This window comes from Lutjanus erythropterus, chromosome 6, assembly GCF_056507025.1.
Source record: "Lutjanus erythropterus isolate fLutEry1 chromosome 6, fLutEry1.hap2, whole genome shotgun sequence".
NCBI classification, from domain to species: Eukaryota; Metazoa; Chordata; class Actinopteri; order Lutjaniformes; family Lutjanidae; genus Lutjanus; species Lutjanus erythropterus.
The window spans coordinates 37,958,161-37,975,454 of record NC_139322.1 but is presented as its reverse complement, the minus strand read 5'-3'; the positions used below and the strand labels follow the sequence as shown (position 1 = coordinate 37,975,454).

Sequence of the window (17,294 nt, the reverse complement as noted above, 5' to 3'; positions counted from 1 at the left end):
TGCTAACCGCGTCAATCAATGTTGACGTCGTAGGCCACGCCCCGTATCGGTCACGTGAACTTTGACTCATTATGACCATTTTATACTGAAGAAACAGACCTGCTAATTATCATGACCTACTTAACCTCGGGGGGATATTTTGCCTCAGTGAGACACGATTTGGGTCTTTGTTTTGCTTCCCTGTGTGCTCTGTTGTTGTCATGTAAAGGCAGGTAGACTGTCCTCCTCTGTCCAGCATCAGCAAAAGGGACAGCTTTAAGTCCATACCACATTTTACATTCTCCTAAAACCTAGGTTTTCAACAGAGGTTGCCAAATTATTGTTTAATATATATATTTTTTACATTATTTTTATTTATTTATTTTTTCTTTTAAAAGCTTTTTTTTTTTTTTAATTAAAAATATGTCTGAAAATATACATTCAAATTGATGTAAAGCAAGAATAAATGTGTGTTCTGAGTTTGTCACACCACAGAAACGTATGTTACGAACAACCCATCCCTAAGTATTTAAAATTAGGTCTCAAAGTCATGAAAAATGAACAGTCTTCTCTGCTCTGAAACACTGGGGGCGTGTCCACTCTCCTGACTCAGTGTCAAACACCACTACAACCTGAAAACCACCTGAAACATGGACACTCTGTCTAGCAGCATTATTGGACATGTCCAGACATGTTTTAGCCACTAGAGCGCCAGGATGGTGACAGGATGGTATTTTTATTTTCTTCTGTGTCGGGTTGTTGGAACTGAAGTGAGCTGAAGTGAACTGCTGGGCTGATTTGGACTGAGAAAGAGAAAGGACTGAGAAAAGGTACATTTGAAACTGACCGCTAGGGAGGGTGAGGCCTGTCATTTGTGTGTTGGTTCGCGGACTGTGGCTCCAGTACGTCACCGAGCCATGTTTCAGGTCCGCCCAAAAAATCCTGAATACGAAAAACATGAACAACATTTTGACTCCACAATTCAGTACAACATGGTTCTCATTTTTTCATATTTTCAGCAACTATGTTCTAACATTTACAGTACAATGTGTTTAGAAGAAAAGCTCCCTTTTCTGTACACAGAATTTAATAAAGTACTACACTTAAGTATCATTTTGAAGTACTTGTACTTTGAGTATTTCCATTCTATACAACTTTGTACTTCCATTTTTATAGAAGACTACTGACATAGAGCTACCAAATTTATAACTGATGACACCAGATGTCTACAGTACAGAATGACATTTTGAAGTTGTTCTTCATTCTGTAATGAATGTACAGTAGGAACCATCCAGTGTGGCCTGTTTGGTCTTTTTAACCCCAAACACCATAAGACTTATAACACTCAACAGTTAATGACACTCAGCAATTCAGTATTGCATTTCCATTAAGTCGGTCAAAATCACAGCCACAGAGGCAGAGATATGAGATGCAATTTTCAGTTCCTCTAAAGCTCAAGTTCCCCCAAAAATACTAGATACTTCATTTCCCATAAAGCAACCAACAGCTGATGACATCATCAGCGTTATGTCTCAGACTTGATGAAACTCCACTGAAGACATTACACAACTGTTTCAGTGGCTGAGTGACACTCCTCATGATAAGTAAGCCGACCTCTGTGTAAAAAATTGGTGGAGGGCCCCTTTAAGAAATAAAATTCCATTTTTTTTAAAGCAGTGACAATTGTTAGAAGAAGATAGTCATTACCAGGAACATAGACTCATTCTTGGAAACTGGGACAAAACCATTTCACAGCATAGTCGTAGCAAGGAGCGATTTTACTTTTTTAAAGTTTATCAAGTGTTTATATCACACTCAGATTTGATAAGGAGATATACTCTTACAGGAAAAGAACATTTTTGGAAATCACAAAATAAAAAGAGTTGACAGAAACCACAACTTTAAAGCGCCAACATAGTCATAAAGAATATATTCTAAAACAAAGATGATGTTCATACCACATGTGGATACTTATATTATCAGCAGGTATTGGTAATTTTAGCATAGAATAAAATCAAACATTTCATAAATAAGATGGATTTCTTATATATGTACATCCTTAAAGAATTAATTTTCACCAAAAAAGTGGAATTAGAGAGTTGGTTATAATAATTTTTCAAGTTTTGTGAATAGAAATCCTCCCTCTTAAGAGACAGCGCAACACTCAGCAGCAGATCTTCTCAAATGAAATATTTTTAATTAGCAGTGGAGGAAGATGTACTGTGATTCTTTACTTAGCATAGTTACACCACAGTGTAAAAGTTCTCCATTGCAAGAAAAAGTTTTGTATTAAAAAACTGAAATAAAAAAGTATTAACATATAAGTACTCATTGTCCATAATGACCCCTGTCGATGTTTATTACAGATGCATTAAGTTGTGATAAAGCATCTTAAAGGGACAGTTCACCCCAAAATCAAAAATACATATTTTTCCTCTGGCCAGTACAGTGCTATTTATCCATCTAGTTTTGGTGTGAGCTGTACATTTTTGGAGATATCAGCTGTAGAGATGGCTGCTTTCTCCTGAATGTAATGGAACTAGATGGAACTCAGCTTGTGATGCTGAGAGTGCCAAAAAAAAAAAAAACACATATGAAAAATTTCCAATTTCCAAAAATCATGACCTGGTTAATCCACACGTCCCCTTGTTGTGAGCAGTTTTATGTAGAACTACTTTCTTCCTATTAGAAAGAAAGTAGATCCTGCAGATTCAAAAGTAGTTCTGGTAGATTCTACTGCAGAAAGAAAGTAGTTCCTACATGAAACTGCTGACAACAAGATCTGTGGATTATCCAGGGTAACAAGGTCATTAATTTTTTGGAGTGACTGGTTTTAAATTTTTACTTGTTTTGAGTACTTTGAGCACCACAAGCCGAGTGCTATTTAGTACCATTATATTCAAAAGAAGGCAGTCTTTGTAGTAAATATCATCACTTGCTTTGCTGCACATGATCCCCAAGAGCCCAAATCCTCTTGTTCCCTATTTGGTTGTATAGAATTTGATTAATTGCATATTTGTTTTGAAATTTGCAACCCAAACTACAATATCAACCCAGGTTGCTGAGTTATTATCTAATCTTTGTGCGTCTATCCTTAAGAGAAGTGGTTCTCTAATTTGGGTTAATGCAAAGTTTTCAGATTAATTTATTTACAAGGATTATATTTAAAAAATATTTACAAAAGGCCTAATTGTAGCCTGCATTTATTTCATTTGTTTTCAGAAATATGTATGCCAACTCTTCAGTCAGTAGCCCTGACCAAGGTGCTGGCTTACAACTGGATTTGGTTCCCGTACGCTGCACAGCGAGTGCCCCCTGCTCCTAATACTAAGGTGGGTTACTGAATGTCACTGTATCATTGTACTTTGTATGGTTATGTCACAGTAAAGTTGGCTTTACCTTTAATCATTAGAATTTTACCAGCCATTACTCATTTACACAAACTATTTCCCTTCCAGAAACAAAATGGTTTGAATCCTGACATTGTCATCTTGGAATATGTCCGTGTCATCAGGGAAGAAAAAATCCATTGATGTAAAAACCTGATCATTCATTATATTCAGGCAGTGAGCTGACCTCAGTTTTTGGACACATAACGTTGCTGAACCTCGACCTGAGCAACTGAAGCAACCCCAGATCATAACACTGCCCCCACAGGCTTGTACAGTAGACACTAGGCATGATGGGAGCATCACTTCATCTGCCTCTCTTCTTACCCTGATGCCCCCATCACTCTGGAACAGGGTAAATCTGGACTCATCAGACCACATGATCTTTTTCCATTTCTCCACAGTCCAATCTTTATGCTTCCTAACAAACTGAAGCCTTTTTTTCTGATTATCATTCATATTATTATATAAGACTACACAGCTGTTAAGTCTCAATCCCTTGAGTTCTCTTCATATTGTGTGGAAATGTTCTTACTTTCACTATTAAACATAGCTGTGAGTTCTACTGTTGATTTTTTTATGATTTGATTTCACCAAACGTTTAATTGATCTCTGATCACCATCATTAAAGATTTTTTATGACCACATTTCTTCCTTGAAGATGATGGTTCTCCACTATCCTTCCAGGTTTTAATAATGTGTTGTAGTTTCATCAGTCTTCTCAGTTGTTTTCTTTGCTTGATGCAGGTCAATAATTTGACTCTTCTGAAACAGAGTAACATCTTTTCCACGACCACAGGACATGTCTTCTGACATGGTTGTTTAAGAAATGAGAAGCTGCTCACTGCATCAGTTAGAGTTCAATAACTTGTTACCAGCTGAAACATATTAATCACTGCAGTAATTATCCAATGGAAGGATCTGAAATAATTGCAGAGTTAAATCCAGGTGCTGACTTTTTTTTGTGACAACAAAAATCTCATCATAAACTGATAAGCTTGTATGTAGTAATAATGTGAAATTATCTTGTTATAACAACCCTTTGATGTTATGTAATACTGATCCGCTTACGCTCTACTTTCTAATAGAAGGAAACAAGTTGGTGCTGAATTTTTCAAGTGTGTGTATTCTGTCCTGTCCTGTTATATTCATGAGAAGGCAAACATCTCTACGACTGATATTTCCAAAAATCTGCAACTCACAATAATGTTGATAATAAACAGCAGTACAGGCTAGGAGGAGAATATGCACTTTTGATTTAGGGGGTCAACTGTCCCTTTAAAGAACCAAACCAACACAAGTGGAATAATGTAAAAGATCAAAAGCATAAATACATTTTTTTACATAATTACATTTGTAATAAATCAAATTTAGTGGTGAGGAAATATGAAAAAAAAAACTTCATAGGCAAGTGGAGAGCACTTCTTTTATTTTAAATATGTCATCATTGGTTTAGCCTGCATACAGTAACGTATCAGCAAATAACTACACAGTACAGAGGTGGACTGCTGCCACACTGGTTGCAGCTTGACCAGTATGTAACATCGATAGCCACGGTCAAAATCTGACAGCCAGGCCAGCATATTCCTTCATTTAAACTCCATTTAAAACTTCTTATTTGAGATACAAAACCACGAGGACGCCTGTGTGTGTGTGTGTGTGTGTGTGTGTGTGTGTGTGTGTGTGTGTGTGTCTGTGTGTGTCTGTGTGTGTGTGTGTGTCTGTGTCTGTGTCTGTGTGTCTGCACGCGCATGCGTGCGTGTGTGTGTGTGTGTGTGTCAGCATTTTTTTTTTCCTACCACAACACAGACTTCAGTTAGGCAATGTGGTACTTCACTGACACCGGCAAAAAAAGAAAAAACAAAAAACAACAACAAAAAAAAGAAAATTTATCATAATAGGTTATACGTTAGCTTTGCTGATTCTCAGAGATAGAAAGTTGGCATCTGAAAAATACAAGATTGTAGTTGTTACACAAAATAAGGTCGGGGGAGGTCACAATTTGATTGATTCCTCGACCCCCTTTTGTAGATTTCAAGCATCCCCCCCCTTTTTTTTTCTACTAAAATAAAAACCAAAATAACTATCCAATTGATGTGCGTCAACGCAAATCCTGTCTTGACTGTTCGACATGTGTATGGCTTTAAATGGGGTTTAAAGAGTTGGTGAGATGAGAAGGCAATAATAACGCAAATCGGATGCAAAGCTTTCAACGTGTACATACTAGGGTTTCCATCGGGCCGAGGACATGCAGATGGTAACCATGTGTCTGGTGAGAATACTGAGGCACGCATCACAACTATCTACAGCTGTGATTGGTTCACCTTTGCGCCAGTTACTCCTCTCGAGCTCACACACACATGGTTAACAATTCCAACGAAAAAAGGAAACAGTGGTGTTTTCTACAGTCGACTCCTCCCACGACTAGCCGCTAAATCCAACACTACGCCTCATCTTTCTAACAGAAACTCTTTAGCTCTGTTTGTAAGCTGAACAGGGATACAAATGTGTGCTTTTCATGTTCTTTTCTACGCTTTTTACGTTTCTGTGATATAACAAGCACCAGCTCTCGAAGCATTGACTCACAGGAGATGAATGTCGCTGCTAGTGGTTCATTGGTATTTTTGTACTTCTCAGCGTAACCATGCACAACCAACACTTCAAAAAAAAAAACACAAAGAAAAGTAAAGAGCAATTCAAAAAAAAAAAAAAAAAAAAGAAGAAGAAATTCAAGATTAAGAACATGGAGGTTTGTAAGGTTATGGCCCATAGTTTTTTAAGGAGGAAGAATATGATGGAAAAATATAATTCACTCAGTCACAGAGACAAAATAACACAAACTGTCATAGTTTGATGAAATAAGTAGTGGAACTATAGACTCAAGCCTCTTTATAGAATCAAGTGCAGACTCTCCTAACTTCTCTCCAGGTCGCCCAGGTAGGAAGTCACCTGTGAAGACAACAGGAAGGAACATTTAGGACTGAGAATATCGTGCATCAGGTGTTTAATCACATTTAATGTCCACTAGGTAGTCCAAAAATGAGTACTGCAGTCCAAACAGCGAGGTGGAGCCACTGACTGTATATTAAATTGGATGAAATACCATTTAATTTACGATCTATGAAGTGAGTAACTCTTAAAGGGAGTTGTTCCCCCGTGACGTGACACAGCCGTGCCTGGTGGAATCAAGCTGTGAGCCTGTTATCCTGAAATCAAAAGCCCACTGCTCTGAAAATACACAATCTGGGCTCTGAGATCAGCCACTTGCCGGCCCTCTGCCTGCCATTAACTCCATTAACATTGTAACATTAACAAGTAGAGATATTCCGATGTGCCGGGGTGTTAAAATATATGTATTAAATATATATATATATATATATATATATATATATATATATATATATATATATATATATATATACACAAATATATATATTATAGGGCTGAATAATATGCAAAAAAGATTTGGTACCAGATGCTGTTGGGAAGTCGCAGGTTCCTGTTTCAAGGCAAATAAAGAACATGATACCTGATCAGTGCATAGACTCGGTGATACCCAATCCAGTGTTTTAGGCTGTATCAGATAGTACTGTCGATATTAGAACAACCCTATTCATAGGTGCCAGTCTCCGGTCGTCTCTGTGCTTCGCTATTAAGCTGCAGCACTGTTGCGTACTCATGCTGATTTGAATTTGCCCCTGATTGTCAAGCCAACTAAGAGACACTGACACAGCTTGTGATAACAAAAGGAAAAAAAAATAAAGGAGAACTCTGTAAATATAAGTCAGAAAATGACTATGATATGTCATCAGAAATCAAATGCTAAGTTAAAATACTTGCTTCTCTGACAGCTGTAGTGTTCCCCTTTTGAAATTTCTACTTGTTTTTGTTTGTCTGTTTCATATTAATTAGAGTTAAAATTATTGCAGAATGGTCACTGAATGAATAAGTGTCTTTTTATGAGCAGTAATAAAATCATCAATAATCTTTTAGAAGGTGTAGATGTTTATAACGATTAAATTGAACAAAATGTGAATGGAGTTTGGCGGGCAGTGAGACAGGCAGTCACTGAACTCAAACTCCAGAGTGTGTATTTTCGGAGCAGTGGGGTTTTGTTTTCAGGATAAAAGGCTAAACTTTAAATTGACAGACAGCTATTAGCAGTTGATCAACGTACAATGGAGGACTCATTGTTGCTTCTTAGAGTCAATTTACGATGTTCTGCCATCCTGCGAAGCTCCTGCAGCCTGCATAGCTTCCCTATGTTCGGGGTGGAAGAGGCTGGGAGAAACAACTCGCTTCAACCATAGACTGTATATTAAATAGGATTTCAACCTATTTAATATCCAGTCTATGGCGCCAACTCACTATTTAGACTGCTATATTCATTTTTGCATGTGCAGTTGCTACATATTGCTCCCTTAACAACTCCTGTATGCTTCAGAAATAGGTTGATTGATCGACTGTGCCACAGGATGAAAAAAAAGATGTGATTTGTGGCTCAAAGTTGTAAAACTAGCAGTTATGAGAAGATTGTGAGTTGTTGCAGATTACTTACACAAACAAAAATATAGGCGGCGAATTTGCTTCATTCCAAACCCAGGAGCTCGACGTCAAAGATGAGGGTGGCGTTAGGAGGAATGATGCCCGGGTGGCCTTTGTTTCCATAAGCGAAGTCAGGTGAGCAGGTCAGCTTGGCCCTTTGACCCACACTCATCTGGAGGTAAGAGGAGACAGACGATTATTATTGGTCATACAGTCAGTGGATAAAAAGACAACAAACAGTCCAATTTCAACCTCAATATCATACAACATGGAGCCCCGTCAGGTTCTGATCTTAGCTGATCTGGACTGCATATCAGCTGACTTTAGAGGGCAGCACATGAATGTCTCGTAAGACAACGTATATCGAATAATTTAGAATCCAGGAGTTTCTCTCTTCGATGCGATCTGTACCAAACAACAATTTTGTCTTAAAGCTATTGCAGATGCACTTTGATTCTGCATCAGCCCTCATCCTCCTTCTTGAGCCCCCACAGAACAAATGCAGATGCAGTGGCATCTAACAAGTTTGTCTGGAGGTAAAGTTACTGCAGCTAATAAGACAGTGTTAGCCGGTAGAATTTAATCCATTCACCACACATGTGCTCTTGTGTTTCACGTTTTCTGAGACTACAGGAAAGACGACACTGTCCAGGCTCAAGGATCAAAAGCTTCTCAGAGCCTCCTGCACACTGCGTCAACACGTAGGGAAACAGAAAGCTTTAGACTAGCCTAGCCTAATTACGGTTGCTCAGCTAGAACTGGTTGGTTGCCGTTTGGAGGTTAACACGACAGCAGTCTGAGCACTCAGAATAACAATCAGTCAGTGGCAAGCTGTGGCTTAGTTAGTTAGTCAGTGGACCTACTTTGAAATTGTGTAGTTGCCCCATAAGGATTACACTGTACACAAGAGACAGTGAACGTGACTGTAATGATTGATCATTATTAATTAATCGCATTACTGTTGTGGTATGTGATGTAGCAATCATCAAAAGCTTTTTAAACAGATGCCTCCTTGAGATATTAAAGCCTGCTGCTGTGAACGCAGCATATAAAGAACATGAAGCCACAGGAGCATTCAGCAGCTTCCTCCACTAAAAGCTGCAGAGCACAGAGTGTGAGGTATAGAGCTGTGTCCGTGCTGTACTGTCCCCTCTGTTTGTGGTGTTAATGGAAACCTTGGTGAATGAAAACACGATAATGGAACCATGTCAATAAATAAATGTATTTGAGTAGATGAACGAACAACATTAGTGGCAGCAAAATGCATTTCCTTTCTTGCAATCCAAATTATTTGTGCCTCTGAAACATGACTGCTGATGCTGCTTAGTTGCATGACTTCCTCCTAGAATGTGTCTCTTCCGGTGGTGTTCATAAATACTGTAGCAAGTAGAACCTTCTCTGAGGGGACCAACAAATGCAAACTGCACAATTTGTATAACATTTAGATTCACCTTGGTGAGACCCTTAGAACCCTTTTCATCCAAAGAACCCCTTTTGGAAGACAGAGTTCCTTAAGGATTGTTGAAATTCTTGAGGAACTCTTTTGTCAATGGCTTGTTAAGGGTCAAGGAAATATTAAAGGGTTCTTGGTGGAACTCCCTTGGTAGGTTCTCGATGAAACACTTGGAATATAAAAAGCTTCTTGGTAGAACCCTACACATGGGTTCTTGTTAACACCCTTAGAGGTGGAAAGGTTCTGAATAGAACCTCCAGAGAGGGTTCTGGGTGGAGCTATGACCTATCACAACATAGATGTGTTCTCTGTAGAACCTCTCATAGCAGTTTCTGGGTGAAACCCTTCACAGATGGTTCTAGATGGACAGATGGTTTATGTTGGATTCTAGAGAGAATTCTCAAGCGGAACCTTAAGAAAGGGTTCTACCAGGAACCAAAAAGGGTTGATCTTAGCACCCTTCTAAGAGTGTATGCTTCCAGTTCTCCAGCGTACCTGCACCACCCCCTCCTCCCAGCCTCGGATCACTTCCTGCTTGCCGATCTTGAACCTGAAAGGTTTGTCCCGATCACGAGACGAGTCAAACTTCCGTCCGTCTGTCAGGGAGCCTGGAACAAGGACATGGAGAGAGAGGAACAGTCAGAGGGAACATGGAACAGCTGCCAGCTTCCAGGCATTAATTCTGAACTTGGGATGTCAGTTTCAGGTAATTTTGCTCTGGGTAGTCGACACCCATTAAGCCACAATTAACCAGTTCAAAAAAAAGGCTGACTAACTAGCAGCATTTCTAAGCGCTACCCTTTAATGTCTGTTTCTCTCTCTCTCAAACACACGCATACACACATGTTGCAGCAGCTGTGCGGACGGCGTCACATCCAGTGCGCTTTGTCCACTCAGCTGATCGGAGGTCAGAGTGCAACAACACAGGTGAAATCCTGAAACTGTGAACTGTTCTTTTTCTACACAGTGCAGCCAATCACCAGGCGAAAAATACTGTGTAGATGATTGTTAAAAAGAGAGAAAATGAGAGGGAGAAAGGGCGATATACAATGATGACACATCTGGAAAAGTTGTGTGATTATTAGATTTAAATCTTTCCATTAAATCTAATGCAAGGGAGAGAAAAAGCGCACTCAGTCTCTGCTCCAGCAGCAGGATCAGCCTGTAGCAGAGCGCAGAAAGCAGCGCAATCCTGACAACTGTGCTGCTATAATGCATAAAGTTACTAAGATTTAGATAAGATTTAAATTAAATAAACACACAAATTGTTCCAAATGTGTTATTCATATTGAATAGCAGCTAACCAAGTAAACTTCCAACAAAGACATGAAGTTTGTATATCACCTTTGTTCCATCTCCCTGTTCTTCATATCATAACGGTGAATTTTAACAGAACAGTTGATCACATGTGTAGATGTGTATTTTTCAACCTGGTGTTTCGCTTTACTGTGCAGAAAAATAATTGAGCTTAGAGATGCACCGATTCCAATTTTCTTGGCCTATTCTCAATTTTATTTATTTATTTTTTTAAGGGTCTGATCTGCCGATTACGATTTTGTCCAATTCAGATTTTCAGTCTTTCTAAGAAATATGCATCATTCACAACCATTTTTGTCGCTTTTCTTGTAAAACTAAATTGGATGTTCATCATAAAACACTGACAATTAAATAAGTTATATATTTTCTCTAAAGTGGTCCAGATTACAGCCAGCCCTTATTATATGATTGTATAAATATTATGTACTAGAGGGAATGCGATCACGCGAGATTTCACGATACGTGATTTTATGTGATCTCCTGTGGAAGCAGATGTAAACAAACTGGAAACTGACGCAGTGCAGCAGTTTGCTGCAGTAAAACTTTGCTGTGAGAAAAACAGAAGCAGAAATTAAACAAGTCTGGATGAGAAAATATTTGAGGAGACTCATCAACACAGGTTGTTTATTCTACAGCCAGAACAGGAGGTGAAATTTTAACTGTCCCTCTGTGAACAGCAGTCTGCTGCTGGCTAACATTAGCATGAAGAGCTAGAGAGTTTATGGCTGTTTTGCGACACTGTCAGCTGCTCTGTCTCGTTGTAGACTGTCTGTCTTCTCTTTATCCTGTTCTTGGAGTCTGACACTAATGCTGATTTCACGCCAGCATGTGTCTGAGTGTGTGTTGTTGTGATCAGCGGTGGTGTGACTTTACGGTCAGTGTGTGCTGTGCACATCCGTGACCATCGTGTAGAGCACGTGTGCGAATATGACGGGCACAGAATCGGATATGTGGCACTGACCTGCTGGTCACCGGTCAGGACCGGTCACGCAGAAAACCGGCCAGTTCCGGTCTCTGGCGGGTTGATCGGTGCATCTCTAATTGAGCTCACATTTTCAGGATTTAACCTGTTTTGCAGAGCTCTCAGCATCGATCAGCTGAGCAGAAAGAGCAAACTGAATGCAACACCATGCACACAGCTACAGTATGTGTGTGTGTTTGAGAGAAAGGGAGACAGTCAGAGAACTGTCCAATTTAATATGGACAAGGAACTGATTTTTAATAACTTCAAATTAGGAAGATGAGCTATTACTGCACTGAATTTTATTTGTTGTTGAGCTGTACAAAATGAAAATGTACAAAAATCACAAATGTAGGGTTTCCTTGCCATTTAGTCCCATTATGTTGGATAGAAGGCAGACATCTGTACAGCTGATCTCTCCAAAACTCTGCAACTCACACCAAAAAAATCTAGATGGATAAACAGCACTAAAGGCCTGAGGGAAAATATGTATTTTTGATTTTGGGGTGAACTGTCCCTTTAATATGTGTTTTTTTTTCCTTATCTGGATAACGTGTCCAGATACAGATCACATTTTAATAGCAGGTCTAAATGGGCTCTGATGGGCTCCCGGCTGCAGAAACTGTTTTCAGACCAGATAATCACAAAAATAATCATTCAGAATTAAGAAACTGTATTTATAACGTTTAAGAAAAAAAACCCACTGGGAACAAATACATCTTCCAGACTCGTCTGACATCCATCTTCCCTGCTGTGTGTATATTGAGAGCGCAAATGAAGAGATTCCAGGGATCTCAGAAATAGCCGCTGCAGCTGTCTGCAGGGTGGGTTTCACTGTGACAGTCAGGAAAAACGCAAGCATCAATCCGCAGAATAGCAGCCCTCCAAGACTATTTACGCCAGTGCTATTACTGTTATTAGCTCCAGCAAGGCAGCGTGTGTGTGTGTTTGATGGTTTGCTGTGGTGTGATGTGAATGTACGTGTGTTTAGAGTGGGAGAAGGTGCAACATTGCACATGTTGTTGGGCACATCAGGGGGCGGCTGGCGAGATGCAGCCTGTAATCCAGGCAGTGGAGTGGGTGTCCTCACTGTCCTCTCCTGGACATCTAGAAAGCAGCCTCGCTGAATGATCTGCAAGGGCTCCTATCTCAGTATCAAAGCCAATACACCACATTTCACTGCATTTCCCATGTCACCACCAAACAACACGGCGTTGCTGACATTTTCACACGCCGACTATTTCCTGCAGGCAGAGCTTTTTCCAAAAACCCCAGCAAATCCATGTTTTGATCTCCGCTCGGACTCACTCTACATTTAAAAAGACTCGTGTGATGGAATATCCTGTTTCATGTCGCATTTCAAGGCTGCTTTGTAGGCTGACAGGAAGGGAGGCCACCCAGAGAGGAAATCCTGCAGTTTGTGTGATATAACAAAAAAAAAGCTCATGCCGAAAAAGAAATAAAAAAAATGCTTCACTCTGCGAGGCCCAAATCGGGTCTTACTTGGAGTTACATAATCCTGAAGCAAAGGGGCTTGTGTTACAGGGTGAGTTATGTCTGTCTTACCAGGCAAGAAGACTGAGAGCAGCTTTGCCAAACCAAGAACAGGTGCAGACAGATATACAGTCCAGCACGCTGAGAGGCAAAATCCATCTGAAATAGCATTTTGCTGCTGATCCTACATGTTTCATTACTTTGATTTACAACCAAATAGCTGTCAAATTAATAACAGTCCCATCAGCTTCAGATGAACGCTTAACATTTTAAAGCTAATTAGCAAATATTAGCATGCTAACGTGCTACATTAAGAAGGTGAACGTGCTAAACCTTATACCTGCATGTTATCACGGGCGCACAGTTTGAGTTAACTAAAGCGTCCTGCACTCTGCAGGGAAAATAGAACTGTGCACCAAACTCCCTTTAGAAATATGACATACTAACTATTCCTTATGTGTACCGAAAAACACAGAACTCCAGAAACACAAGATAAAAGGTGTCATATCTTGACAGTCTTCTTGTCAATTCTGCATCAATATAATCCATAAAGATTAACTGTACATCTGTATAAACTTTACATTTTGGATTTTGTTGCCTCAACTCGTTACCAGCCTGTGTTAGTTAGCTGGACTGGGAGAGGACAGTTGGAATGAAAGATAAACTGTTTCAAGATTTTCCACTAAAATAGGTGCCGACTGTTGGATCAGATACAAGCCAAATTAAACACTGATTCATAACATGGTTAATTCACTGTGTACCGTGTGTGTGACTGTATTTGAGGAGTATTTTTGGCTGTTCCCAACGTAACTACCCAGTTTGGAGAGTTCTGTTTTGTGCTGGATAGAGACTGCAGCCACCTTCTGATCATATTAATCATGTTTGATTTTATAACTACTATGAGCTATTTTTAGTCAAACTATTTTTGGTCATCTGTGGTGTCCATGACTGTCTATCTACACATCCATCTGCAGTATACTCCAGCCTTCAGCATTATCTATGTAAGCATGTTAGCATGCTAACATCACCGTGCCAAAGTGCCAAACTTTTGATTTCCATGACATTTTACTACTCTGCTTGGTGCCGGTGGACCACCAAGGGAACTAAAAAATATGAACCGTAGTCAGTGACGACAGACAAATTATCTTTTGATCCCATTTGGATTTTGCTACTTCACACGTATGATGTTTGTGGATTTAAAAAATAATTTTACATGTTAAGAAAGTTGGAGTTTGTTGTAAAAGTGCTGAAGTGTAAGATTGTGAAGGTACGTAATTAGAAGACTTTACACCCAGAAGTCACATGAGTGACGTCATAACATTCTGTAACCAAAAGCTAACGTTAGCTGCTGAAGCTACGACTCCTGTGTGATTTTGTAGCAGGATGTAGTCACACAACCAATGGTTCCTGCTCGTTCTTTTGCTTCCCGGCTGATTAAAGGACCAGGAGTTGCTGGATAAAACACTTCTGATAAGACAACATTACGGGGGACAACGATAGCGGTGTTAATGATGTATATTTTGCAAGAAAAGAGATCTAGTTCACTGAGTGGTTTCACACAAAACTAAACTAAACTACAAGTCTAACACAAACAGCAATGTTCTTGACTTGTAAGAAAAACAAAAAATTATTTGTCTCTCGCAGACTGCGTTCATATTTTTTCCAAAGTTCGGTGCCACTGCTGTAAGCAGGTATACGATATTGAGATGCTATCTGGTGTAGACTGCCATCTAGTGGCTAGACACCTTTAGGATGCATTCTGGGACAGTAAGTTTATCGACACTATACTTCAGTGACACATCACAGAATTGTATTGCGGAAAAATCAGCCCACGGGCCTCTTCAGCCGAAATTATACTTCCAGAGGTCATGAGGGTCCACGTGACATTAATTTTGTTATCATCAGAGGGGTGTGTGCACAGGCTCTGTGTGGACATTTGCGTTTTTGTTGCAACCGCGTGGATTGTGAGTCCGCTACACTACAACAAGCTGCTCATGTGTGGAACGTATCTTCCATGTGGACTGCAGCTACCCGTGTACGCATCTGTTTGGTCGTGTATTCAAGCCCTTCTTGCCATAACATAATTAGAGCTGAAATAGTTAGCCGATTAATCAATTAGCTGATTGACAGAAACTTTATCTGCAACTGTTTTGATATCTGATTCATCACTTGAATAATTTTCTAAGCAAAAATGGCAAAAAAAAATTACTGATTCAAACCCCTCAAATAGGAATATTTCCTGGGCGTTTATGATAATAACCTGAATATGTTTTGGTTTTGGACTGCTGGTCTGACAAAACAAGTAGGGTTGTTCCAATACCTTACAGAATCAGTATCTGCGTGAGCCGATATCACGCAATTCATTAGCAATGAAACAAGAGCTTACTAGCCAATCCATACGACAATGATAGCAATCATATCAGTAATATAAAGCTGTTCAAAAATAATAATAATAATATATACATATTTTTTAATGCACTAATATTGGTTTGGTACTTGGTATCTGCAAAGTTCTCATATCGGATATCAGGAAGGAAACAAAATGGTATTGGAACATCTCTACGCATCATGGCTGCCTTACGCATCCTATTTGGAGCGATGGCTGTGCGCGTCCTCAGAAATTAGCGCCACACACACGAACACAACAACACAACTATATCTCCAGCCTAAGTCTTGTTAGGACATAATTTGAGCTGAAATGATTAGTCGGTTAATTAAGTGATCGGAACTTAAAGGTGCAGTAAGCGATCCTGGAGAAAGATAGTTATTTATTGCTGAGTCTCATTCCCTGGTCGTCAAATAGGCTACTGATGTTTTTGCAATGACACTCAACAATCGACTATCTTACCGACCTGCGATTGGCCAAAGTCTCCCATCACAGGCGAGACTTTCTCAAGCCTGAAAACAGCGCCAAGTCTAGCTTTCTTTCCTGTGACTACTTGGATATTTGATTATTTCTGTAAGCAAAAATTCAGATTCCACCTACTCCTATATGAATATTTTCCAGTTTTGTTGTCTTTCATGACAGTAATGTGAATATCTTTGAGGTTTGGATCATTGGTCTGACTAATCAAGACATTTTAAGATGTCAACCTTTATTTGATGATATGACCAAATGATTAATTGATTAATCGATAATGCAAATAATCATTAGTTGTTAGGGCCTCTGAGTGAACCCTACGGCGGAATCCGTCTGCGTCTCCCTGTGTGTGTGTGTGTGTGTGTGTGTGTGTGTGTGTGTGTGTGTGTGTTTAATTAAATTAAATCTCCAGACAAGACACATTAGCACGGTCACCACTGGTCTTTCTGAGACTAGAATTGCCCCTTAAAAACACTGGAGCGCGCATATTTTTACGCAGCGATGAATCCAGTGCGCAGCCTGTCTGTCCCCGGGACACACCAACACTGCTCACATCCCAACACAAATGCGGCGAAGGGGTTAAATTTTCATGCAGCCCAGTCGGTGACTGACAGTCATGCCTCTTTGCCCTACTGAGAAATCACTGGCTGGGAGGTTTGAGGGTGAAAAATGTCTGCTGTGTGCAGAGTTCCTGCCACTCCACAGCCTTTGGAAAAGTCTCATAATAATAATAATAATAATAATAATAATAATAATAATAATAATAATAATACTATGAGGGATGTTTGCTGTGATTCTTCCAGGATTAAACGCTGGGCTGTTTTTCAGACGGGTGTAGTAGACAGTTGCCTCCAGCCGACACTCCACTTGTACGGCCTTCAAGGAGCAGCTAAACGTGCAGAATGAGGAGGAAGTTTGTTCTGAACACTCACCGACATAATGCACCACACACGTCTGTCCTTTTTTGGGGAAAGTCCTCCCTGCGGAGACAAACCAAACACACGCTTCATGTAACGGTCACAGCGCAGTGAAGGCGGTGTTTTCTGCGGCTGGATCGCAGATATGTGCAAACACACAAGTGCAAATTGTGCACGGTCGGTGTCTTTACCGTCTCCCGGGGTGATGGTCTCGATCTCCACTCCCATTTCGGCGGCGTGTTCTGCAGCTGTCCCTGTCCCTGTCCCTGTCCCTGCACCGGCTACACTCTGCACAGCAGCCTGCTGTCTGTCTGTCTATCTGCTCCTCCGGCGGATGTTCTCAGCTGTCTCTTTCTCTCTCTCTCGCTCTCTCTCTCTC

The 17,294-nt window shown here is 40.0% G+C and overlaps 1 protein-coding gene across 1 annotated transcript; it reads right to left on the bottom strand.

The window, feature by feature from the left end:
- Positions 1-5,759: 5,759 nt before the first annotated feature.
- On the bottom strand, positions 5,760-17,267 carry fkbp1ab (FKBP prolyl isomerase 1Ab). Its single transcript, XM_084721826.1, has 5 exons — positions 17,107-17,267; positions 16,931-16,978; positions 9,862-9,974; positions 7,927-8,085; positions 5,760-6,317 (listed from the first exon to the last, which is right to left on the bottom strand). Exons 1-4 carry the CDS (start codon positions 17,141-17,143, stop codon positions 7,957-7,959), a joined length of 327 nt encoding a protein of 108 aa, XP_084577952.1. The 5' UTR covers positions 17,144-17,267; the 3' UTR covers positions 5,760-6,317; positions 7,927-7,956.
- Between the last annotated feature and the right edge of the window lie 27 nt (positions 17,268-17,294).

Coding starts and splice junctions, on each gene's coding strand:
- fkbp1ab (XM_084721826.1), bottom strand. CDS start 17,143: ATGGGAGTGGAGATCGAGACCATCACCCCGGGAGACG. Junction 9,975..16,930: donor GTGTGTGGTGCATTATGTCG/GTGAGTGTTCAG, acceptor TCCTTGTTCCAG/GCTCCCTGACAGACGGACGG. Junction 8,086..9,861: donor GGGAGGAGGGGGTGGTGCAG/GTACGCTGGAGA, acceptor TCTTACCTCCAG/ATGAGTGTGGGTCAAAGGGC.